This window comes from Carassius carassius, chromosome 29 (assembly GCF_963082965.1).
Source record: "Carassius carassius chromosome 29, fCarCar2.1, whole genome shotgun sequence".
Classification (NCBI taxonomy): Eukaryota; Metazoa; Chordata; class Actinopteri; order Cypriniformes; family Cyprinidae; genus Carassius; species Carassius carassius.
This window is the reverse complement of record NC_081783.1, coordinates 19,711,213-19,737,524: the sequence shown is the minus strand read 5'-3', so window position 1 is coordinate 19,737,524 and position 26,312 is coordinate 19,711,213. Positions and strand designations below refer to the sequence as shown.

At 38.3% G+C, this 26,312-nt stretch overlaps 1 protein-coding gene across 2 annotated transcripts; it reads left to right on the top strand.

Annotated features, from left to right (window-relative positions):
• The first annotated feature begins 3,421 nt into the window (after positions 1-3,421).
• Positions 3,422-14,684, top strand: LOC132109841 (AP-1 complex-associated regulatory protein-like). Of its 2 annotated transcripts, XM_059516224.1 has the most exons (10): positions 3,422-3,732; positions 4,568-4,616; positions 4,717-4,743; positions 4,830-4,855; positions 5,444-5,540; positions 5,761-5,859; positions 6,522-6,589; positions 12,876-12,949; positions 13,060-13,167; positions 14,173-14,684. In XM_059516224.1, exons 1-10 carry the CDS (start codon positions 3,662-3,664, stop codon positions 14,451-14,453), a joined length of 900 nt encoding a protein of 299 aa, XP_059372207.1. In that variant the 5' UTR covers positions 3,422-3,661; the 3' UTR covers positions 14,454-14,684. The 2 variants fall into 2 exon arrangements, with proteins under 2 accessions (XP_059372207.1, XP_059372208.1); XM_059516225.1 differs by lacking the exon at positions 5,761-5,859.
• The last annotated feature ends 11,628 nt before the right edge of the window (positions 14,685-26,312 follow it).

The window sequence follows — 26,312 nt, the reverse complement described above, 5'->3', positions numbered from 1 at the left end:
AATGGGAAAGAAAGGTGATTTAAGCAATTTTGAGCATGGCATGGTTGTTGGTGCCAGACGGGCCGGTCTGAGTATTTCACAATCTGCTCAGTTACTGGGATTTTCATGCACAACCATTTCTAGGGTTTACAAAGAAAGGTCCAGTATGCGGCAGTCCTGTGGGCGAAAATGCCTTGTTGATGCTAGAGGTCAGAGGAGAATGGGCTGACTGATTCAAGCTGATAGAAGAGCAACTTTAACTGAAATAACCACTCGTTACAACGAGGTATGCAGCAAAGCATTTGTGAAGCCACAACACGCACAACCTTGAGGCGGATGGGCTGCAACAGCAGAAGACCCCACCGGGTACCACTCATCTCCACTACAAATAGGAAAAAGAGGCTACAATTTGCACGAGCTCACCAAAATTGGACAGTTGAAGACTGGAAAAATGTTGCCTGGTCTGATTCTGAGTCAGAATTTGGCGTAAACAGAATGAAAACATGGATCCATCATGCCTTGTTACCACTGTGCAGGCTGGTGGTGGTGGTGTAATGGTGTGGGGGATGTTTTCTTGGCACACTTTAGGCCCCTTAGTGCCAATTGGGCATTGTTTAAATGCCACGGCCTACCTGAGCATTGTTTCTGACCATGTTCATCCCTTTATGTCCACCCATCCTCTGATGGCTACTTCCAGCAGGATAATGCACCATGTCACAAAACTCGAACCATTTTAAATTGGTTTTTCTTGATCATGACAATGAGTTCACTCGCCCTGGCCCGGGGGGGGGGGGGGGTGTCACCTCTCGCCTTCGCAGCTCACTGACATCGGGCGGTTGCAGTCCGAATTTGCCGATGTGTTTTTCGCCTCTACCGGTTCGTACTAATCTGATTCAGCACCATATTGAGACAGAGCCGGGCGTGGTGGTTCGCAGCCGGCCATATAGATTACCTGAACACAAAAAAAGGTAGTTCAGGCTGAAGCTATGCTGGGGATGGGAGTAATCAATGAGTCCCACAGTGATTGGGCGAGCCCGATAGTTTTGGTGCCTAAAACGGACAGCTCAGTGCGCTTTTGTGTGGACTACCTGAGGGTGAACGCAGTGACAAAGTTTGATGCTTATCCAATGCCGCGGATTGACGAGTTGCTCGATCGGTTAGGCACGGCTCGTATTTACTCGACATTGGACTTAACAAAGGGATATTGGCAGATCCCCATATCTCCAATGTCCAAAGAAAAAACAGCCTTCACCACGCCGTTTGGATTGCACCCATTTGTGACGCTTCCGTTCGGTTTGTTCGGGGCCCCGGCTACGTTTCAGCGTCTCATGGATCGGGTGCTAAGACCCCATGCTGCATATGCTGCGGCCTATCTAGATGATATCATCATCTATAGTGGAGACTGGCAGCGGTATGTGGAGCATGTGAGGGCCGTCCTTGGGGCGCTGAGTCGGGCGGGGCTAACTGCCAACCCGAAGAAGTGCGCGGTTGGGCAGGTGGAGGTAAGGTATCTGGGCTTCCCCTTGGGTCACGGGCAGGTGCGTCCCCAAATTGACATGACGGCAGCGATTGCAGCCTGCCCCAAGCCCAAGACCAAAAAGGAGGTGAGGCAGTTCCTGGGGCTGGCGGGATATTACAGGAGGTTTATCCCTGACTATTCGGACCTCACCAGCCCGCTGACTGACCTCACTAAAAAGGGGGTACCAGATACGGTCCAGTGGACGGAGCAGTGCCAACAGGCCTTCACCCGGGTTAAGGCTGCCCTGTGTGGCGGACCGCTCCTGCACTCTCCTAACTTTTCTCTCCCCTTTTTGTTGCAGACTGACACGTCGGACAGGGGGCTGGGCGCGGTCCTGTCCCAGGAGGTGGAGGGGGTGGACCGTCCGGTGCTGTACATTAGTCGAAAGCTCTCAAAGAGGGAGACTAAGTACAGCACCATAGAGAAGGAGTGTTTGGCCATCAGGTGGGCGGTTCTAATCCTTCGCTATTACCTCCTGGGGCGGGAGTTCACCCTCTGCTCGGACCACGCGCCCCTCCAGTGGCTCCACCGCATGAAGGATACCAACGCGCAAATCACTCATTGGTATCTGGCTCTGCAGCCGTTTAAGTTCAAGGTGATTCACAGGCCGGGGGCGCAGATGGCTGTGGCTGACTTCCTCTCCAGGAATGGGGGGGGGGCCTGCAGGCCGGATGGCTCCCTGGCCTGAGTCGGGCGGTGGGGGTATGTGGTGGGGGAGGCGTGGTTCAGCGAGGTCTGCGACGGGAGAGAGAGTGAAGAGACGAGCGGTGGTAAGTGGTTCAAGTGAGAAACAAGTAACACCTGGATCTTGTTACAGTGATTGGCATGGGGAAGCGTATTTAAGCCGCCCGAGGATTGGCAGAGAGAGAGAGACCTGAGGACTCTGGGAAGGAAGCAGCAGCAGCGGAGTGTGAGTGTGAGTGTCAGCAGATAGTGTGAACGTGAATGTTTATGCGCATGTGGCGCGACTTTATTTTCCTTGTTTGTTTTGGTTATAAATAAAATCTTCCTCGAGTCCCTACCCTTTTATTTTGGTGATTATAAATCAACATTGGCTACCAGAAATCACTAATGCCACATTTAAAGCTGGAATGAAACTATGAGCATGCATGTCAGCTAGCTCTTAAAGTAATAGAAGCCAATTAACCTAGCTGCTGCGATGTCTGTTAATCAAAGAAGAAAATTAAAAATATTAAATCAATAACTTTTGTAGGTTTTAGGATTCATCTATATTTAATTTAGAATATAGTGTTTGATAACTTTATTCAATTTCTGTATTCTTTCTGAAGGACACAGGTAAATATGACAGTTATTATAATGAGTTTATGTGAAAATTGCTTTGAGTTCACTTAAATTAGAAGTTGTTGTTATTAATATTTTTTTTTAAATAAAAATTATCTTCCTACATTTTTTTTTATGTCAAATGGGAGCATGAAGCTTGGATCGCAAAAATATATTTACATGATATTTACATGGCCATTCTATACTATGAATTTAGTCAAAGGTAAATGATATGACAGACAGTAGGATTTCTAGAAAGGAAATCCAGAAAGGACACAGAAGGTGTCATACAGATTAGAAGTGACATAAGGGGGAGGCAATGGTGATAGAAATTTCATTTTTGGCTAAATAAATATACTTTAGGGCAAGCATAGCTTATACAGTACATTATTATAACAAGTGCTTATATATAGGCCTATTTAGGCAAGTTGTTATATAACGCTTATAATAGTTATATATTTATAGTTCTTCATTATTAACACCACCTGCAGTAACCTAACTTTGATTTATTAGAGAAAAAACTCTGGTAACCAGTGTAATTTTAAATACGGAGGATCTCTGTCGGCCCCTAGTGTTCGGTCGCGTCATTACAGCACTTGAGCCTCGCGACTTGCCGTAGTTTAAACATTAATCACATGTATGAGTTGTCAGGAAGAAGATAAAGGCTTTTAGGCCAGAGCTGAGAAGGCGAGCCATGGGCGATGAATGATGCCGCTGCGAGAGCGTAGTGTCCACAGGTGACTTACCTGCGCGAACCGGTCGCGTGCCAGAGCTCAAAGTCATGCAGAATAAAGTCCTCGCGTCCAGAGCAGTGCGCAAAGAAGCAGGACACGGATCCGGGATGGAAGAGTAGCTGATACATACACCTGATCCGTGCATGCCATGGGGAACTGCTGGGCTCAATGTTTTGGGCTCTTTAGAAGGGAAGCAAACAGGATACAAAGAGGAGGAGGGTGAGTCATTCATGGGGAGTGTTATTTAATGTGGGGAAAAGAAAGGTATCTGTGATCTTTGGCTGCATGATTCGCCGGCTGTCAGGTGCATTTCATTGGAAAACCATCGAACAGCAGCCAGAGAACAGCTGAGAAACGCTCGATCTTTTGAAAACAATTGACTCAAAACAGTTAATACAACTTTACTGTTACATTAAATAGCCAGATATTGTATTAGTAGAAAGTAACTGATAGCAGTCTCATTAGTGATGTTCATTGCAAGAACGAATTGTTCTTTTGGAAATGATTGTCTTTCTAATTGTTATTTTGAGTCAATTCGCATTGTGTTTGAGAATCACTTCACTCTTTGGAAGAATTAAGTGACTCCTATTGTGATCAAGTATGTAATTAACATTTAAGTAAAATTTACTATATATATATATATATATATATATATATATATATATATATATATATATATATATATATATATATATATATATAACGAATTCATTTCACAATTCTGAACGATGATTCAAATCCTTTTTGAAACGATATGTCCGAACGAACCGATTCGCTTAAATGATTCAGATTCATCAGTGCTACTCCAGTTTCCGCATTAGCTGATGTCTGATCTCAGGACCACGCCCAGAGTCCTTTGGTGAATCCGCCCTGGGACGTTAGTCTTGTCGTCATCATGTGTGATGTCTTCAGATTCCATACATTAGATCTAAAATAGAACCAGACTTAAATCATGTTTTGAAGTGTTTAAATACACTCTCCCAGGAGGAAGTTAATGTTACCTCACATATAACGTGCCTGGCCTGATGACTGACTATTCCTTTTTTGACATTAGGTCAAAGTACTTCAGAAGCAGCACAGCTGGGGAACACTATACCATTGAGGTGCAGCCACAATAATTCATTTAAAACTGAAGATAATTTTTTATTAAAAAATAAATAAATCACTGTGCAGTTTGAGTGACTTCTATACATTTGGTTACAGTTTGAGAACCTCGTGGAGAGCGATGAGGTGAGGACAAACTGACAGAACCACAATCACGATTTTACAATATTCCTCTTTTGCTTAGACGTCAACACTTTTGTCTTCTTTTTCAGGGTGAGAGTTCACAAAGCTGCCCCAGGTATGATATTATTTAATCCAGGTTATTTTATCTGTATTTTAGATTTGAGTCACTAAACGCTTGACTTATTAATTTTTTTAATTTTTTAATACTGCAGACACTTTAGTTAATATTTAGTTGAAAACTGTCTTTTTTTTTTAGCACTGGATTATGTTCTCTTCATAATCAAATACAAATTTTGCTGCATAATGAACTTTTGAAGAGAGTATTGAGTCTAGATTTGAGGACAGTGAATTCAGTTTTGTTGTATCAATGTGAGTATTGCAAACTGTTTAAACTGTATCCAAATGTCACTTAAAGGTATAATCCAACCAAAAATGAAATTTCTATGATCATTTACCCCCCATCATGTTGTCCCAAACTTGGAACGCAAAAGATATTTTGGTAATTAAAGACTTTGGGTCCCATTGAATTCCATGCACAAACAAATAAATTACAATGGAAGTTGATGGGACCCTAAGTAGATAGTAAAGACTAGCCATTTTATGAGTAAGTTACAACTGTTATTAGTCACATTCCTCTCAGATCAGCATTTCGATTGGTTGATGGAGGCTGTGAACTCAACTCTTTCTTCTGTCATTGGTCCAGACCCGTGAGTGAAGAGGAGATTAATCACTTGAAGGAGCATCGCTACGCTGCCATCTCAGACAAACAGGCGCTGATCGATGAAAAGCTGAAAGCAGAGGTACAGCAGGTCATCATATGGGAAATGGATCAGTTTCATGATGACTTTTCAATAGTCCAGTTCAGAGCATGTTGCCACAAAACAATGTTTACCTTTAAGTTGGAGCTTTTGTTGAGTTTTATGCTTTCATTTTTTTTGTGTTCCATTGCTTTGGTTTTTCACCCCTGCCTTTGTTTCTGAGTTTAGTTAACCTTCCCTTTTTGTTGTGATTTCTGCCCAGTTAGTGGCAGAAGAGGAGAAGTTAAGGCTAGAAGAGGAGGCTGTTTTTGCAGCCCAGCGCGAGGCAGCGCGGCTCGCTAAGGAACAAAAGCTAAAGGAGGTGAGGCGTTCGTACTGAGCACGCCCAGCCCTTCTCTTAACCCCGCCCACTGATCTTCAGGCACACCCCTTTCATTTATTACACGCCTTCAGCTCTGTGTAATAGCAAATTTTGAGTCCGTAAGCTATGCATTGTATATCATGAATCTTATTTTTTTGGTTAAAATTAGACTCATCTTTGAAATATGCTGTATATAGATTATGACTTGCAATGAATTGTTATAGACAGGATTGAAGGCCCTTAACATTGGTCCATAGTCTAATATTGATCAGCATCTTGTGAATAAACTCGGCACTTATTTGCAGATAAAAGTAAAATCGATCTGCTTCCAAGAAAACCTTCTCCACTTAAAACTAACGAAACAACACATCTCTCATTTCCTCCTGTTTTAGTAGCATTTTTCTTCTTAATTTGCCCTCATGTCCTCTTCATTTTTATTTCCTGTTATGTTGCTTTAACCATGATTTGTGTGTTTGACCATCTGCTAATATTGCATTTGGTGTCTGTTTCCCAGTAGGGCACTAAACTTTGGCACAAACAGTTAGAAATAATTTTAGCACTGCAATTTTTTTTTTTTTTGAAAATCAGAGCGATACCATAGTGCATGGTGAAATATTAGTGGAAGTGAGTCAGTCGTCATTTTTAACATGTTGTGTTTTCAGGGAAAGCAGCCACTGCAGAGGACCAAACCCAGATCAGAACCAGAGAGCAAAGACCCTCGGCACAAACCGTGAGTATAACGTATGAGTGTCATTGCATTGCAAACAAATGAAATTGGACGTTTCTTCAAAAACAGCATCCTTTTATTTTGAGCTTTATATAGAATTAATATTATGTTTTAATATATTTATTTTAGTACCTTTTGAAAAGTATTATTAACTACTTGCAATTTTTTTAAATAGTAGTTAAAAATAAATACCTCCAGTTTACCTGTGCTTGTTTGTAGGGCTACACAATTTGGCCAAAATGTTGTGATTATAATATCAATATGGCTATAAAATAATAGAAATAATAATGATAGTAATAATTATTATCGTTATTATTTGTACTGATAATACTGTTAATAAATATAAAAAAATACTAAAAGACAAAGAAATATCAGACTTGTAATATTTGACTGTAAATTAAAAAAAATTCAGTGTCTGAAAATGTACCTTTAACGATCTATGGCTCGAGGACGGTGCATTTAGTAGCTGGCTCAAGCCCGTCGCTAACAATCGGTATCAAGCATCCAAACACAAGACGCGGAAAAGCTGAACTGAGTAACTGGTTACTCGCGCGCTGTGTTCGGTGCGGAGAGAGAGAGAGAGACGCGTATCACGGACAGTCTCTCCTGCACATGAACGAACTAATACTAATCGCAGTTTTGAACAAACAAAAGGATGTGAAAGAGCCGAATGGTGTTCAGGGCTCACGCAGAGAAAGGCGTCTCAAAACGCTTGTACACTGAATTTGCTTCTTTTTGCTCTTATGCCGACAAATACATACAAAATATGTCAAAATACCCGCCTTGGAAAGTATGCTCGGAAAAACTTTTTTTCAGTTATTTGTCAGTTATTTCTTAAGTGAAAGTAAACAGTTGAGGAAAAAGATGCGTTCATCGTCTCTTAAAGTGACCGCGCCTAATTTAGCTACTGGCTGCTGTAATGTTAATGCAAGAAAATGAAAGAAAAATCACTCACTGTTCTTGATTGAATTCCTTTGTAGTTTTAACAAGAATTAATGCACAGTCAAACCAAAAATTATTCAGACTCCAGATATAATTTTAAATATACATTTATGTGAGTATAAGCAAACTGTGACATTATACCCAAAGAATACAGTTAACTACTAGTTAAATAGATAAATATAAATGTTTTTTCTATCTATCTACATATAAAATTGGGAACAAAGATTATTCAGCATTTTCTTAACTTTTTGGTAAACAAAGGGGATTTACTATAAAAAATAAAACATGGAAGAAATGTTGTGTGATTAAGCCTTAAAAAAAATAATTATATATATATATATATATACACATTTTTTTTTTTGTAGTAGGCTATGTACATTCTGCTGAACAATAGTCTTTAAGCGGACTTTTATTTTGACGGGTTGACGTACCTTAACATTTCTGTGTATGTGATATGACGCTAGTTTTACTCCAATCAAACGGTTAAATGCTCATGAAGTGAGTGTCAGAGCAGTTCTGTAGATGTTGTTCATGTGTTCACATCCTTATTTAGTGAGACAGAAGACGCTGAAATTACCGCGAGCGTCACGCTAGTGTTGGGCGATATGGTCATTTTTCAAATCGTCATATCGTCAGCCCGTCAGCCCGTGAGATCGATGATACATGATCTTATCGTGCATGGGTGGCGCAAGAGAGAGACTCTTTGTTCTTGTGTTTTAAACCGTGCAGGTGCGTGAGAGAGCCTATGGAATCACCAATAATTGAAAAAATATACTTTAAAACATACTAGTAAACTAATGTTAAATATAAAAATACTGTATTTAAAACAGCTACGTTCATGTATATAGTTGGACACAACTGTCATATCATGCATCCTGTGACAATTTGCATCTGTGTGCGGAAGTTATTAGTCTAAATGTTCTGCATAATCAGTCAACGGTGAAAATCAATATTAGATTTCATTTAAAGTCCAGCAGTTTAACACTAATATTGGGCATAAACAAACAAGTTAAATATAAAGTATTTAAAACAGGTAAGTTCATATATTTGGAGTAAAGTTGAATTGAACTGATTGCATCAGTCATACAGTGCTCCGGACCACGCGCCTCATGACGAGCTCGACGCACCGCAACAGAAACAAGAATGAGATGCATTCTAACATAACTGTGGCATTAAACTCAGTGAGGGCTCGTTTGAAATAGTGCACATATAGGCCGTTCAGATTACTTGTTAAAGTGCAATGAAACACCTTCTATCTGCAGACGATGTACGTCTGTTTGTGGATGGTGACTTAGTAACGGCCAAAACTCTGTATTTTGCATGCATCACATTATAGTGCGGTGTGCATGAAAATAATAACAAGGCTGCAGAGCAAACTTATCATCCATGGTGGTTCTCACGTAGTCCTTCTACGTCATCACCAGTGTTGGGAAGGTTACTTTGGAAATGTAATAGGTTACAGATTACAAGTTACCCTGTTTAAAATGTAATAGTAGTGTAACTTTTTCAATTACTTTATTAAAGTAATGTAACTAATTACTTTTGAGTACTTTTTGATTACTTTTCTAAATTTGTGAAAATTAAAGAATAATAAATAAAAGCATATACATCAACTTAAATACAGTTATCTAATAAGCATGTGACGTATTCTGTGTACTAAACTCCTGAAACATTGGTGTTTTTTTTTAAACTGCTGTCTCTTTGTATATGATGATAGTTTTCTCAAAATAAGTAAAATGCACATGAAGAGACACAGAGCAGTTCTAGAAATTGTGTTTATGTGCTCGTTTACTCCTATATTGAGGCGGCAGGGGTTGGAAACACCACGAGCTTCAGCAGGCCTATGTCTAGTAAATGAAACCATGTCTTTGCCATTAATTTACAGGAGGGGCGGACTGGGAAAAAAAATCAGACTGGAAAATTCAAACTCATACAAACAAATTCATGGACAAAACTATTTTTTATCTATTTTAAATCTTTAATTTGGGGACATGCAAAATAATTAAAAGTTCTCTCCTAAACTGCACCTTCACTTCCATTTTTCTCTTCAGTCTCTTTATTTTGCCCTGTTATGCATCTCTCTCATGACTTTAATACTCAAGATTGAACAAAACTATACTTTACAATACAATACTCTACAATACTACAATAGCTTTATAGAAAAATCCTAATACTGTACACGAGTCATATTTTTCCCTTACAAAAATTAACCATGCTTTTATTAGCCTATATAAAAGTAAAATAACCTTGTTTATTTTTTTTGCAAATGGATTTGTATTTATTTTTAAATAAATACATTTGTAAAATAATTTTACATTTTTGGTTATCACAGTTAAACAATAGTAACCATTTTCTCTGGATTTATAGTTAAATATTAAAATGTTAATTTTCGTAAGGGTGTTGTTGTCTGTCGTAGCTCCCCCTAAACCTATAAAAAAAATCGGAATTTTTTTCAGCTAAATTACTACTGTAACATTACAACAGATAATAATGATGTCCTTTATATAGTATTTTGAGTGATGACTGATGAGCAACGTGCTGCTGCTTGATTAAATAAATAAAAAAACAAAGCCAAAAAAGCATCTTTACAGATGAAACTGACCTGAAACCCTGAACAGTAGTTCTGCTTCTCTGCTCCAGCTGTCCACTCTATTCTTTCTCTCTCTCTCTCTCTCTCTCTCTCTCTCTCTCTCTCTCTCTCTCTCTCTCTCTCTCTCTCTCGCATTGATTACTCTGAGTCTGATCCAAACCGTTTGGCGGAGGCGCGGAGAGCGCGCGAGTCATGACTAACACTTCATGACTTATTAGAGATTTAATTATCAAATGGCGGATTCGCAAATGATTGCTTTAGTACATTCGGCAGGCAATTATACAATAATGATATTAAATAGTGGGGCAAAATCGGCTGCGAGGTCACCGGGAATGTTCCCGGTTCTCCCGGTGTCCAGTCCGCGCCTGATTTCCACAGACAGGCAGAATGTGCAAGTCATATATTGCATTTTTGGGGCTTAATATTCACAGACACTAGTCCATGACATGTTTTGATTCAAGTGTACTGACCTACTTTTGATTTAGTCATCCAAAATGTGGCATATTGCGTCCGCGTTAGGCATTTCGTTTTTATGACTGGATTCTACGAACCAGACTGTATTTCCGCATCCTGGAAATTATTAGGGCGGTATGTCTCAGAATAGTCAGTGCAATTTGGGAAATAAATCAGCTAAAACTGTATGTGGATGTGTGTAAACATTCAAATGTAATCCCCTTTGTAATCGTTAAAAATTTCATAAGTAACTGTAATTTAATTACTCATTTTTTCGTAGTAACTGTAACTAATTACAGTTACAATAATTTTGTAATTAAATTACGTAACGCCGTTACATGTAACTAGTTACTCCCCAACACTGGTCATCACCACATAGTGAGTGTTATAAGTGATAAGTCTAATAGAAGGTCTACGTGAGAACCACTATGGATGATAAGTTCGCTCTGCCGCCTTGTTAATATTTTGTCTTTACTTTATTTGTAACGCCAAGAAAGAGTTAATCTGTCATGTATGAGAAGAGCGTGTTGTCGTGTAGCAGCCATTAAATGTGTGGGACACCAACTCCTCGTTTTCTATCTCTTTCATTTCATGGATTTAACGAGTTATCAGAGTCAAGGCGGACAGTTTCACTGACTACAGGCTCTAATCCTCCTGCGCTCGCACACGCTGTGTGTGCGTGTGTGCGTGTGTGCGTGTGTGTGTGTGTGTGAAATGCGATGCTGAAATGAAATAGCTGGGCAGTTTTATTTTAATAAGCAGCCTAATAAAAATAATAGTTATTATTATTATTATTATAATCTAATACATTAATAGGAAAATGAGCCTAATATCGTCTTGATTATCGACAGAGAAATCTGCTTATGTCGATATCTCTGACTATCGTCGATACATGATACTATCGTCTATTGGCACAACCCTACGCCACGCGCGCTTCAGTGTGTGTTAATAAAGGAAGATGTGCTTCTGCTCCATTCATTAACAGAGACACACAGAACATGCAGGATTCATATTTAAATAGACTGTTCCGGCTTAATATTTACAGATATTAGTCTATATCGTGATTTGATGTAAGTGCAATGACCTATTTTTGACTAATGCATTCAAAATTTGGCAAATTCCGTGCCATTCCGCGTTAAACTGTAAATTCCGTTTTTATGACTGGATTCCGCGATTCCCTCCGCGTTTTCTGCATCGCGGAAATCATAGGGCCCTAGTTGTGGTATGCCAGCTCTATCTTGCAATGGACACATGCCACGACGTTCTCTTTACGTTTGCACGCGCCCTCAAATCAAAACACTGTTGACTCCTTGCGGTTTGCGATTTCGGACACAGCGCTTGTCTCCTTCCGCTTTGTGGGTGACGTAAACACGTTGTGTCACATTAAAAAAATCATTGCGAAAGAACCTGACGTGAGATTTAAAATAAATTAAAAGAGGCTTCGAGGCAGAGGAATTTGCCTCGATCATTTTTTGTAATCGAGTTATTCGAGTTACTCGAGGAATCGTTTCAGCCCTAACCTGGACACCTACAAACTTGAAAAAAACTTAAACATTGTGTAAATAGCAAAAATAAATAAAAATTAACGAACATAAAAATTAAACAATTTCAAACAGGGCCCACTGGTACAACCTTCAGCGGGGCCACGCAAACCCCAGCTACGGCCCTGACTGTGGGTGTTGAATACTGTGACCAAACACCAATAACACTTGTTATTTTGCAAAGTAATGCCATAAAATAATTGTTAATTTACAATGTTACTTTACAATGTTACAATTGTTAAGTGTTCCTGTGTTCTTGATACTCAAGAAAAAGAAGGCGAAGGCTTCAGTTTCTTAATCTTATGAAATAATAGAATAACTCTTTAAATAATAAAATGTGTTGCTTTCAATGAAAGTGAATAATAATAAAAAAAGACTTTTAAAAGGAATTTTAATGACTGAAGTTATTTATCGTAATTTGTGTAGGTCATAAATTCAAATCCTAATAATCATAAAAAGGTCTTAAAAAATCTTAAATTTGACTGATTAAACCCTGCAGAAACCCTGTTTAAGTTGAAGGGGTTCAGCTCACACACAAAAAAAGTAAAGTGTGCTAGCGGTTCTTTCTTGTGGTGTTTTTTAATTGTTAGGAATTGATAAAATCACAGTGATTTAGCACCAGAATGATCATCCGCGTCTGCAGTTTTGCTGTAATAAGAGGTTCATAAGACTGTCATGCTGTCCACAGTCTCACTACATACAGTACATCTATGGTGATAACAGAAGTCTTGCAGATGGCTGATGTAACTGTGTGTTCCTGCAGCAAAGCTTCAGATGCAGAGTTTGAGGTCTACCTGCAGAGTGTGAAGACTCAATCTGAAGCGTTTCGCAGTAACAGTGAGTTCCCATTTACACATTTCAATTAAAATGTTACAGAATAAATGAATTTCAATGAAAGCGTATTCATCTCTAAATGCAAAAAACGGTCTTTTTTTCTGTGTGTTTAGGACTCAGCTCTGAGACGAATGTTGTGACCCCGAACACAGAGAGCAGCTGGGACTTCACCAGTAAGACTGATGCCACCTCACTGGACCTGGAGTGGGAGGATGAGGAGGGTGAGTCACTTCACTGAACGTTCTTGCCTTCAGTTAACATTTATTATATGCAAGAGTCAAGTCAAAACATGGCAGTTTGAGTTGAGCTTTAAATGCCACATCCAAGTCAGGTCTGGCTAAGCACTTGTTTTCAACATTTCAGTAACACTTTGCATTATGGTTTTATTTTTTGGGATCGGTTAACTACATTAGTTGACATGTAGAGATGCACTGATCGACTGGCCAAGGACTGGAATTAGCCAGTTTTCTGCATTAGTGGTCCGGACCGGTGAGAGAACATCTAACTTTGTCCAAAGTGGAGGATTAATAGTGTTTAATAATTTATTAGGTTACTTTTTTTTTTTTTTTTTTTGCATTAAAAATATTTAAATAGTTTTGAATTGCAGTTGGTGCATATCTATTGACATTAACAGTACTTATGCAGCATTTATCTTAGTTCATGTTCATGTCGAAAATTCAAAATATGAATAGTTTACTAGAATATATATGTGATGCTTAAAAACACAGGTTGGTGCAAAATGTAACATTTATTAATGAACTTATTAAATCAGCATTTGTCTTATGACATCAATGCAACATGAACAAACTAGAACTATTAGTATATTTTTCCTCACATTAACCAACATTAATACATTAAGTAAAAATATGGTGTTCATTCTTAGTTTATTATCTGCTGTATTTAAATATTACACAAGAGTTTGTGAACATTTGAAATGTTCTCATATTTTAAAGAAAACTTTTGTACAGGTTTTATAAAAACGTGTTTGTATTATATAAAACAGTAATATTCTGAAGTATAATTACAATCGAAAATAGCTATTTTATATTGTAATATATTTTAAGTGTAATTTATTCCTGTGATGCAAAGCTGGATTTTCAGAATCATTACTCTAGTGTTGCATGACCCTACAGAAATCATTCTAATATGCAATTCATAAATTCTAAATAGGTGAGCCTGTGAGGTTAACATAATTCATAATTGAATTAATACGTGGCATTGTACAGGAATGAATCGGATGGGTCCTGCATGGGAGCGTTCCAAAACGGAGGAGGACATTTTACGTGCAGCCCTTCGTCCCGGCGGGAAACAGCTGGACAGTGGCCCCACCTCCACCTCGGAGGACTCCAATGCTCTGGAGTGGGAGAACGACTTTGTCAGCGCACATCCAGAGGACAGCGGGGACCACCGTGATGAAGACTTTGAGGGATTTGTTAATCCAGTAGTGGACACACCCACTGAGGAGGCGGAGCAAAAGGCCAGCTCTGACCAACAGGAGGAGAGATAGTCTACAGCTAGAGACAGTGAGACTACAGCAACTTCAAATGCCTCATTCAGATTCAGTGTAATGACTACAGACGGTCCAGATAACCTAATGCAGAAAACTAAATTCATAATTCATAACAAGGAACAGAAATGCATCGTATGATTTCAACTTGGTCATGGGTTCATAAATGTTTGAATGTCATGAAAATCTGGTCATGACGGTTCCCATATATATATATATATATATATATATATATATATGAAAAGTCGATGTAAAACAAAATATATATACATATATTTTTTTTTTCCATTGACTTCTCATTACTGTAATGAAGTCAGTGTTTTAATTTGAGATTTATATTTCGAATTTTCAGTTATTTAATACAAGAGTTTCTTATTTGTTTTTAAATTGGCAAAAAAAATCAATACAACACATTTAAGCATGATATTTCTCAATTTAAAGGGATAGTTCTCCCCAAAACGAAAATTGTTATCATTAACTCACCCTCATGCTGTTGCAAACCTGTAAGAGTTTATTTCTTCTGTTTAACAGGAAAAAAGAAGGTATTTGGAAGAATGTAGGTAACCTGTCAGTTGTTGGTAGCCATTCACCTCCATAATGTGAATCAAATGCCATGGAAGTCAAAGGCTACCAGCAAGTATTTGGCTATTATTATTAATTGAAATATCATATGTGTTCGATTCTTACAGGTTTGGAATGATATGTGCGTAAATAATGACTTTTGGTTTTTTTTTTTTGCCTTATTTGCCTTATTTTTTTGCATATTAGTTTGACATTATGGTAATGAGATCTGGGTGGGAAATGAAATCAATGGTCCAAATTTGTAATTCTTAAATCTTAATGGACCTAACAGAAGACTTCATTTTCTTTATGCAATATCTAATTTAATTTGGGATGAAATATGACCTGGTCATGTTCTTGACCAGATTTCATGAGATTCACTTCATTAGGTCACCGATTCATTAGGATTTGTGTTCCACAGGTTAATTTGCTCCTGTGTTGAGTTATTGGACTCATCTGCGATTTATTTATATTCATTTCCGTTTGGTAGCTGCGTTGAGTTTTTAAATTAACTCTGGAAATACTTCATGTGACTTAAAAAAAAAAAAAAAAATTTCATCGAGGAACTGAATCAAGTGCAATTTTAGAAGATGAGGGAAATTTCTCAATAGCCACTTTTTTTTTTTTCTAGAACCATCTAGAAAAAAACCTTTTTTTTTTGTATGTTAATGTGATGGGTCATATCAGACGGCCATCTCTCATTTAACGTGTGACTGTCAGGGATTGAGACACTTGACAGTTTTAAGGGAAAGACCTTTTCTCTAAAGAAATATTGCCTCAAGGATAAAATGTGTTGGAACACATTTAAGTTCCATAAGTGCTTTTAAATTGGTCACATAACTACATGTCTGCCTGATGTCTGTGGGTTAAAGGGTATGTGGTGCACGCTTCTTGGAAACGGCTAGTAAATGAGCCTGTTGTTCATTTTCACAACTGCATTCTTGGACAAAATGGGTCTTGTAGAGGGAACATACTTTGTGGTGAAACATAAATCTTCATATGCTACCTCTGGTTTTGATAATCCGGATGTTATTGAATGAATTCATGCCTAGAAATGATCAGTGATTTGATTTGGCTATCCTCCTAATCTTTCAGGAGCATGTCCAGGTTGTATTTAAAAAAGCATTTATTTTATTTTTTTTCAATTGATTGACACAATTTTTTTTGAAAATTAAGCACATTTTATTACCAGTTCTTATTGCTGTATTTCCAAAACATCTTATTTTCTTTCCTGTAATGTGAAAATAATAATACTGTCACTTAAAATAACACACAAATAATCACAGTAGATCTAAAAAAATGTGTATATGCTTATTATAATTTCATTTATTGTGGTGGTGAAATATAACCTGGACATGAGAAAAAAAAAAACCGTTTGTATTGTATATTTATGGGGATTTATGGTATTCAATATTTTTTTATTTGATTTTGGGTTACATATGACCTAGAAATTTTCACTGTTCACCCAAAAAGCCTAATATCCAGTGGTTTTAGCTAAATTTGTTTTGTTAGAATGATTCTTTATTCAGTAAGGAATTAGCTTTATGTCAGTCTCTGAATGCCGAATGTAAATTGACTTGTCTTCATCTCGTTTACTACTGTCTGCCGTAATGAACAACCTCATCCAGTGATCCCCATATTTCCATCCAATTGGAGTCTGAATCCAACCTAATGCTTTTAAATAAATGCTGATCTTTATATAATGGATTGTAAAGCAGATACTAAAGGCCTTTATAAGAGCAGTGGAGACTCGTGTTTGAGGAGGCCGAGGTCTGTAATCTAGTAGTGTTGTCTAGAACATCAGTGCACAAGAGCTTCTGTACAGCACAATCATGTCACGTTATTTCTTATTCTCAAAAGAGATGTATTCACGTCTTCTGAATGTAAAGTACGTGTGATCAGTGCAGTGTTTTTCTTTCTGTCTTTTGTGTTGATCACGTAACTCGTCCTGTTTGAAGAGTTTGGGAGCACATATGCAAGGATAGATGAATGTTTGTCCACTGGTCGGAGTTGAAAAGGCCCGTAAATATCAATTGTGTGCAAATGATGACATTTGTTTTTGTTGGTGTATCTAATTTAATACAGGGTTAACCGCAGCTTTAACAGATTCCCAAGTTAAAATTTGGGACTCTTGATACTATTACCTGGCCTTTTTTTATATTAGAGCTTGTTGTGTGAATGGATCAGTAATGGATGTTCTCAATTTAAGGAAAATAAAAAGGATAATGCTGACCATTACAGGAAAGGGCCTGGAATTTTTCCAAAGCGCTTCCCAACTCTTCAACAGAGCTTTGTTGAACATGAGTGTTTGTGAAGAACCGGTCTTATTTCAGATAAACTGAATGTAACTAAAGTTTTCATAATTCCAATCTACATGAAACCTTGGGTTAGATCTGATTGCTAATAAACAAATGACATCATTACATCCCGTCTGTTTACTTTTATATGAGGGAAAATTTATTTGATGTAATATGCAGGTCTGTTTAGTTTGGGGACAGACAGTATATATTGTTTTCCCCTCTCAATTTTCGTAAGTATTTTTTTCTAATGCGGTTAAACATGGTTAATTTAATTTCCTTTTAATCTCATGCCTTTTCTGTTTCTATTTTCACTCTGTTATATTTTCCTTTTTTATTATTAGTTTAGGCTTCAGTTCAGACTAGTGGGTGTGTTGACATAACACCTGTGACAAACTAGTTTATTGCGTTTTTTTTTTTTTTTGCATATTTTATCCATATTGGTGCCTTGTTAACTAAATTTCACATTCCAGCTATTGAACTATACTTTGTTTTTCCTACGTATTCTCATATCTCATTAGTTTCGTATACAAAATCTCATCAAGGAAATAAAACGGAAATGATTTTTCACATTAAAAAAAATAATAAAATGAATAATATATATAGAAAAAATAAAATGAATCATTTTATTTCATGACTGTTCATTTTGTGCCATAGTTACGATCTGGCAGTAATATTTTGACCTCACTGATTTCTGTCATATGATAAATAGATTTCATACTTAATGGTGTAATGGCACACACTAACCTGCAGGTGGCGGTGTACTTCCACAAATCGAATCCATGAATCAAACACACATGCAGGATAAGAGCTCTGGACATCCCTAGAGTAGCTATGGTATAAAAACTAATGGAAATAGTTGTAAATAATCAAATATATTAATACTATAGTTAACCACAAAAAAAAAAAAAATCAACACCTGCATTTCATTCAGATGTGCAATACTTCAGTATCTAACTCAGTGTAAACGATTTATAGGTAGTTTTTTCTGGGTATTGAGGGTTCTCGGTTGGAGGTCATAGAGTTTTCTCTTATCTCTTAAGTGCAGTGATACAGGGATTTTTGTCTCTTTCACAAGACGAAAGCATTAGCCCAGGGGAAAGAGCCTTGAGGTAAAAATAAATTGCTCTTTTTCTCTCCTGTCTGCAGCTCCAACAACACAAGCTCAGAAGGGAAACCAAAATGAAGATACAGTATACGAAACACACACACACACACACACACACAGAGAGAAAGAGATTGCAATTAATGCTCTTATTTGATCAATAGCATCATTGTGGTCTAATAAAATGAAACCGACGCCAGTTACAGTAACAGATATTTTATGATCTGTTATTTATTTCTTCCAAATGAAAGTGTACAGCCTTAGATCAGAGCTTGAGGAAGGGAAATGTACCGGTAGAGATAACAATGTGTTACGCTTTTCTAATTTCCTGCTGTTGAATATGACTAATGATTTAATAGTGATGTGGAGAAAAAAACAAAAAAAAAAAAACAAGGAACTTTAATGAAGGCTTTTAGTTGCCGTGGTTAGTTTGACATCTTTGTTGAAGACTACAAATTGTTAATAGTATTCAAAAATGAAAATTCTGCCATTCAGACAATATTTACTCACAATTTTTTTCATTCCAAACACAACCTTTTCTTCGGTCATTAAGAATGATGAGAGGCAGAAGATATTTAGCAAAGATTAACAAACAACACTCAAAGTTTTAACTTACAAGCAGAACATGTGCTTTTAAGTCTTTCTCTTCTTCTTTCTCTTTTCAATTCCTGGTATAAAATATAAACGTATTACAGTTAAGTTTGGTAAATAGAAAACAAACATTCCCTTTTCTTCATCCTCCACTGAGATCTTTCGTCAATTACAGTATATGGAGAGGAAAATAACAAGCACTGACTGACCTATCACTGAAAGAAGCTGGCTGGAATACAAAAGCGCACTTTGGGGACAAAGAGATCAGTAAAGAAGTTTTGATGCGTTTATGTGAAGCTGATCTGCTTGGTGTGGCATAAAAGTTGTCCATGAGAGATCTAAACAGACAAAGAGTCACGAGAAAGCATACAATGTGTCATGCTGAAATTCATTCTACAGGAATCTAGGGGTGTTTAATAGCCAATTCATTAGTTATTTAAACCTCAATGTGGCGGTAAGTGGGGATTAAAGGTCAAATTCAAGCAACCTTTATCTCAAGTGTCACACATCAGAGTCTACCAAGGAACAACCTGTAAGAGAACTTCAATTTTCACCTTATAATAACCACCATCCCATTTCTTCTTAACTGTGAGCAGGATTCATTTAGTTTTTAATGAAGAAAGTTTTGGAGTTTGGTTTATGACAGCATTTTCTTAGTGTCTAGGTCGATTTACTATGCAATATATAAGCATGCAGAACAGTGTGCTGGCCTATTGCATTATCAGCAAGATAACAACAGCAGCTATGGATTTTAAGATTAAGATCATATCTGTTTAATAGATAGCTTGGGGACACACATGAAATTTAATCCAAAAGACAATAAATATATATTATATTTCTTTTGGATTGTGTGTTTTTCTCTTTTTGTGCCCAATAACTAAGTCAGAGACACTCCTGTCAGAGCTGGAACTGCAGGGGCTTATGAGTTTAATGAAAAGCTAATAATTAATTAAATCATAAAAAATGTAAAATGAAAACAAGTCATTTAAAAAATATATATAAAATAATAATAATTATTATTATTAGTATTATTATTATTATTTATATATATATATATATATATATATATATATATAAGAACAAAATAATTTGGCGACGAGGATGGTATAACGTAAAGGTTACAGAAGGGTCAGCAGCAAACAATGCTAGCATGCCACATGGTTGCGCACATTCAATTGTTCTTCTACACCTTTCATAGGTACCTAGACACAATAAATAAATAAATAAATAACAGCAGTTTGATTAGAAGCATTTTAAAATGTAATTTAATGTAATTACAAGTCAGGCCATTGGAATTCACTTTTTCAATATTTACCTTATTTTTAACAACCTAACACCGTGTCCAAACTACAAGCGATGTGATGCGATGCCGCGACACATGATCATGGGTATATTTTCAATGTTAATTGGAGGTTTTGTCCTAAATAGCCATGCCAGTGACGCTCAAATTTTTTATTTTAGAAACGGTTTATATTTCCCCGATGTCGTGGCTGGAAGAACAACATAATGTGATTATTTGCTTTATTTAAAGTAACATTTCTAAAATCTAACCTTTAAAGTCTAATGAGTTTAAAAATATCATTTTGCATGATACTTTTAGCCCGAAAGCAACAACAGATCAGATATTGAAAATAAATTAAAGCAAAGATATACGTAAAAAAATTGTGAACTCACCCGAACTAATGAGTGTATTCCAAAATAAAGATCGTATCAGTCACTCAGTACATTTACATTTAATGATGTTTAAAGGGTTAGTCCACCCCAAAATTTAAATTAGGCTTGATTTTTGTTGAAATCTCGGATGAAAATCAGATGAATACTTTCATTTACTGCATGGGAGATGAGGCGGATGATATTCTCGTTGGGTTACCACTGGCAGACGCTGACAAAACAAAGTATGACGCAGTAAAAGCAGGTTTTGAGGCACATTTCGTTGGGAGAAGAAATGTAATTTATGAACGGGCACGTTTCAATATGCGTAAACAGGTGGAAAATGAGACTGTTGATTAATTTGTGACAGCTTTGTTTGCTCTGGCTGAACATTGCAATTATTTAGCATTACATGATGAGCTAATTTGGGACCGGCTCGTCATGGGGTTGGCTAACAAACGGCTTTCTGAGCGTATGCAGCTTGATCATGAGCTGACCTTGGAAAAAGCAATAGCAATGGCACGGCAAAGTGAGGTGGTGAAACGATAGCAAGCTGCGTTGAGAAGTGTGACAGATACTGTGGCTGCAGATGCGGGCTCTGTCGACAGAGTGTGCGTACAAATGAAAGTATAACGTGGGGAGACACCAAAAAGGAAATGGTCCTAAACAGAAATCACATATAGTACACTCCAGTAAGATGAATAGCAACCAGTGCCATAAGTGTGGTAGCTCCCCAGCACACGCAAAACGTGACTGTCCAGCAAATTACGTAAAATGTCACTCCTGTGGGAAAAAAGGGCACTACAAGCGGGTGTGCACATCATCAAAAACTGTGAGTGAAGTGTGTGAGGGGGACCCTATATTTCTTGGCAGCATCACAGGTACTGGCGAACCATGGATGGTGAACTTAAACATTAGATACAAATGTGTGCCGTTTAAGATTGATGCCGGCGCGGATGTCACTGTCATTCCAGTAGAGGTGTTTGAGGAGATTTTTAATAAAGACCTACCTACCCTCAAGGATGCAACAAGGCCATGGCTTGGTCCAGGGCAAGTTCCGTTAGATGTTGTTGGAGTTACTAGTCTGCTGTTGAAGAGAGGTGAAAAACAGTCTGAGGAAGATGTGTACATAATCAGAAATCTACACACTGCACTTGTGGGCAGACCGGCTATTGCAAAGCTTGAGCTTGTGGCACGATTAGATAACATTGATATGGAAATATTAAATACAAGTTAAATACAAGTTATGCAAAATTGTGCAGCAGTCTGGGGGAAGTACGACAGCCATATGTTATCAGGCTCAAAGGCTTCTCCATTCTCTCTTAAAACCCCAAGACATATCCCGTTACCTTTAATGAATAAAGTTAAAGAAGAGCTGGGCCATATGGAGACTTTGGGGGTAATCAGCAGGGTGGAGGAACCAACAGACTGGTGTGCCGGCATGGTGATGGTCCCAAAGAAGTCAGGTGCTGTTCGGATATGTGTAGACCTCTCCAAGTTAAATGAGTCAGTTCGCCGGGAAAAATACATCCTGCCATCAGTTGAACAGACATTAGGAATGCTTGCTGGAGCACAGATCTTCAGTAAGTTAGATGCCAATATGGGATTCTGGCAGATACCATTGTCAGAGGATTCTGCGCACTACACAATGTTCACAACCCCATTTGGCCGTTACTTCTTCAAACGGCTTCCTTTCGGAATATCATCTGCGCCAGAACTCTTCCAGAATAGAATGGCTACAGAGGTTACTGAAGGACTGGAAGGCATGGTGTGTCTTATTGATGATGTTCTGGTGTGGGGGAGAGCAAGGGAGGAACATGACACTTGTTTGCATGCAGTACTGAGGAAAATGCTAAAGGCAGGCATGACCCTTAATGTCGAGAAGTGTGAGTTGTCAAAGCGGACAGTACACTTTTTAGGGCACATTATTTCTGCCGATGGCATTAGTCCAGACCCCATGAAAACAGCAGCCATCAGGGACATGACGGAGCCCTCAAATGTGAGTCAATTGCGGAGCTTCCTGGGGATGGTAAATCAGCTTGGGAAGTTTATTCCCCAACTGGCGGATAAAGACAAAGAACTGTTTGATTTGGGGCATTGAACAAGCCAATGCGTTCCAGGCTCTGAAAGCGTACTGTCGCCCCCCCCCCCCCCTTTTCTTGCCATCTATGACGCGAATAGAGACTGTAAAGTGTCAGCGGATGCTTCGTCCTACGGACTGGGAGCCGTCGTACTGCAAAGGTGGCCAGAAGGAAGCCAATAACGTATGCATCAAGATTCCTTACTCAGACTGAGCAAACTGAGTGGAGAAAGAAGCCTTGGGGCTCACATGGGCATGCGAAAGATTCAAAGACTTTGTCATTGGCAAACATTACACATTGGAAACTGACCACAAGCCATTACTGAGTCTCTTAGGACTGCAAGCTCTGGATGCTCTCCCTCCTCGTATCCAGAGGTTCAAAATGTGACTGAAGCTTCATGAATAGAGAGAGTTTTGGGAGGACACTAACATTTATGTTGACTCTATCATGGGGAATTTGCCAGCAAGCACAACCTACCTGGGACAGCTGAGAGAAGACTTAAAGAATGACAAGGTATGCTCCAGTGTGATGAAATTGTGTGTTGAAGGGTGGACAGAGCACAGCCAGAGAGATCCAATACTGAAGCGTTACTGGGCAGAACGGGCTCTTTTAACTGTGTAGGACGACCTGTTGCTGAGAGGCACGAGGTTGGTCATTCCAGCCACTATGAGAAATGGTGTCCTTAGCAAGTTGCATGAGGGGCATTAAGGACTTGTAAAATGCAGAGAGCAGGCAAGACAATCAGTATGGTGGCCAGGGTTAAGTAATCAGCTAAGGAATTGGTGCTCAACTGCAGGACATGCCTCAAGGAGAGACTAAACCCAAAAGAACCACTCATGCCCACTCAGTTTCCAGACAGACTCTGGCAAAGGTTAGGAGCTGATTTATTCATGCTGGAAACTAAAACATACCTGCTTGTGGTGGATTACTATTCCAGGTATATTGAGATTGCTCAGTTATCACCCAGCGTCCACATGAAGTCCATATTCGCACGGCATGGAGTTCCAGAGACGCTAATAACAGACAACGGACTACAATTCTCTGGGCACTCATTTGCATCCTTTGCTGCTTCTTATGGATTTGTCCACGTTACTAGCAGCACAAAGTTTCCCCAGAGCAATGGAGAGGCTGAACGTGCAGTCAAGACAATAAAAGCTCTTTTCAAGAAAGCTGATGACCCTTACCTTGCTCTCCTAGCGTATCGTGCTACTCCCTTGCAGAATGGGTACAGCCCAGCTCAGCTTCTCATGGGAAGAAGGCTGCGAACAACTGTGCCCACACTCAGGATTCACTCAGAAATCAGAGGAGCAGGACATGCCTGATGTGGTGTCTACACCTAGAATTAGGTGTGGGAGACGGGTCGTGAAACCTGCAAGGTTGAACCTGTAAACAAGTGTGTGTGGTTTACTGCTGCATTATAGTAACAAATACATTGCCACTTAATGTACATACGGGAAAAAAGAATGTTCGAAATATGAAGACAAATGTTATAATTACTTGGTTTGTTTAAGAGTTAGATAGGAGCAGACCTTCCGGCAAACGAGGCAGAATAATCCTCTAAGGTCTGTTGAGACAAAGGTAGTCTACCCTTTGATCTCTAGAAAGGGGAGATGTGGTGTTGTTGCTATGGTGTTCTAGGTTGGCGAAATGTTGATGATGTCATGAGAGAGGCGACGAGGAAGTGCCAGTGAAAACCATGTATGTTTAACGTTGCCGAAAGAAAGTAAAGTGAACACTTTCATACAGTTTGAATCCAGAGTCATCATTTAAAAGACACGACACCAGCCATCCACACTGGTTTAGCTTTGACTGAGAGATCAGATCCAATAGGAACGGCACTGGGAGTGTGTGTTGAGTGCACAGCGTTATTCAGGACTGAAGAGAGTTCAAAGATGAGGGCCATGACATGGAAACTAAATATAGAACAGACTGCTGAAAGTCAAGAGCCTTATTTTCCCTCCCAGAGAGACAGAGAAGTGGAGACAGAAAGCTCTCTCTCTCTCTCAGGGTCTAAAGTTGAGAAAACAAGATGAACATTCATCCTGCAGTACAGTCACCATAAACATTAACAAGTATTTATATTTATGAAGTTCAAGGCAAATGCCATCAGCAGGTCGGATTCTCAATTCTACAGCACTTGAGGGATTTCCTGGTCTCACATTTCAGAGCAGGTTTTGACCAGTATGGTTGTATCAGTGGTGTGCAGTGGTGAAATGAGGAGGCATTTTATATTTATTTATATAAATAAACAATATACACACATAAATAAACATTAAACTATCAGAAAAAGGGGTAAAACATTTTTACATTAACAAAGTTAGTGTTTTTAAGCATTTTAAATTTATTGCAAAATAATAACTTAACAATAATATATTTTATTTGTGAATGTTCAGCTATTCTTTTAAATAATTAACTTTTCATTATGTTTTAATTGTTTGGATCATCAGCCATCAAATCTCAGTATATATTGACACAGACACAGAGATTTACTTCAGATTTAACCAAGCTGATTACTCACTAAAGACTCCCACAGATCTTATTTCACGCAACAACGTGGTTACATTATATCTAAGTGTGTGAGTTGTTTACTTACTTTTTTAAATTAGTCTTCTCATAAACACTATTACATTGTTCATTCAGACTGATTTGCGGATGCAGAATGCACAAGAACATGAGAGGCGGGATTTATCTCATAAACCAATCACAGCCGAACATAAACAGTCATATCGCAATGCAGGCATTGCCTCCTCTCACCTAACTTTCCCCCATTCATTCTCAATAAACCTTCCACTAAACCCATGGCATGCCAAGGGGTCTCTGTTATAAGTCTATGGACTGAAGGGAGGCAAGCCTCCACTGTAACTTTACCTGTGGGTGTCACTGTTGGACAGTGTTACTTCATAAAAACAAGTGACTTTTATCCTTTTAATGTCATACTTAGTAATATTTGCATTGTTATATTTCTGTAATATCGATCATTTTCTCATTCAATGTGAAAATGTCTCCCTTGCCTCAGAGGAAATGACCCTGGGTTGTAGACAGTATGTCATATATATTATGCATCAAATGTGTTATCTAGTGAGAGCTAATCAATCTCTCATTGGTTGATTGTTCTAGTCTCCACCAATCAGAACACTTGAGTACTTATTGATCACAGCTGCTGGTAGAGAGGTTATGCAGCTCCAGTGGTGGATCAGCATTAGGAGACTAATGAAAATCAGTCCCCTTTCTCTTTGTTTATCTATTTTTCCTCACTGTGGTATGGTAATGTAATGTTTCCTTCTTTGTTTGCTCTGCTCTTTGGGGTTCTGCTTTAAGTGTTTAAAGATTGGGCTTCATTTTGGGCTCTCAAGTGGGTGTTTGTGTTCTTACTGCACATTTGAGGAAACCACTTTCATTTGAGGTTGTTACTAGTTTCTTTTGGAGTTTTTTTGCCAACTTACATTTCATTATAGTCTAAATGATCTGAGTGGAGATTGTCCAAAAAGATGTGGTTGCTTGAAAAATGATGACTTGATCACAGTACACTGTGTTTTAACTAAAACTTTTTTTTTCATATGAAAAGCAAGAAAGA

Bases quoted from the DNA above. Each gene is read 5' to 3' on its own strand.
- LOC132109841 (XM_059516224.1), top strand. From the start codon at position 3,662: ATGGGGAACTGCTGGGCTCAATGTTTTGGGCTCTTTAGAAGGGAAGCA. The intron at 6,590-12,875 runs GTGAGTATAACG...GTGTTCCTGCAG, and splicing joins AAAGACCCTCGGCACAAACC to CAAAGCTTCAGATGCAGAGT. The intron at 12,950-13,059 runs GTGAGTTCCCAT...CTGTGTGTTTAG, and splicing joins TGAAGCGTTTCGCAGTAACA to GACTCAGCTCTGAGACGAAT.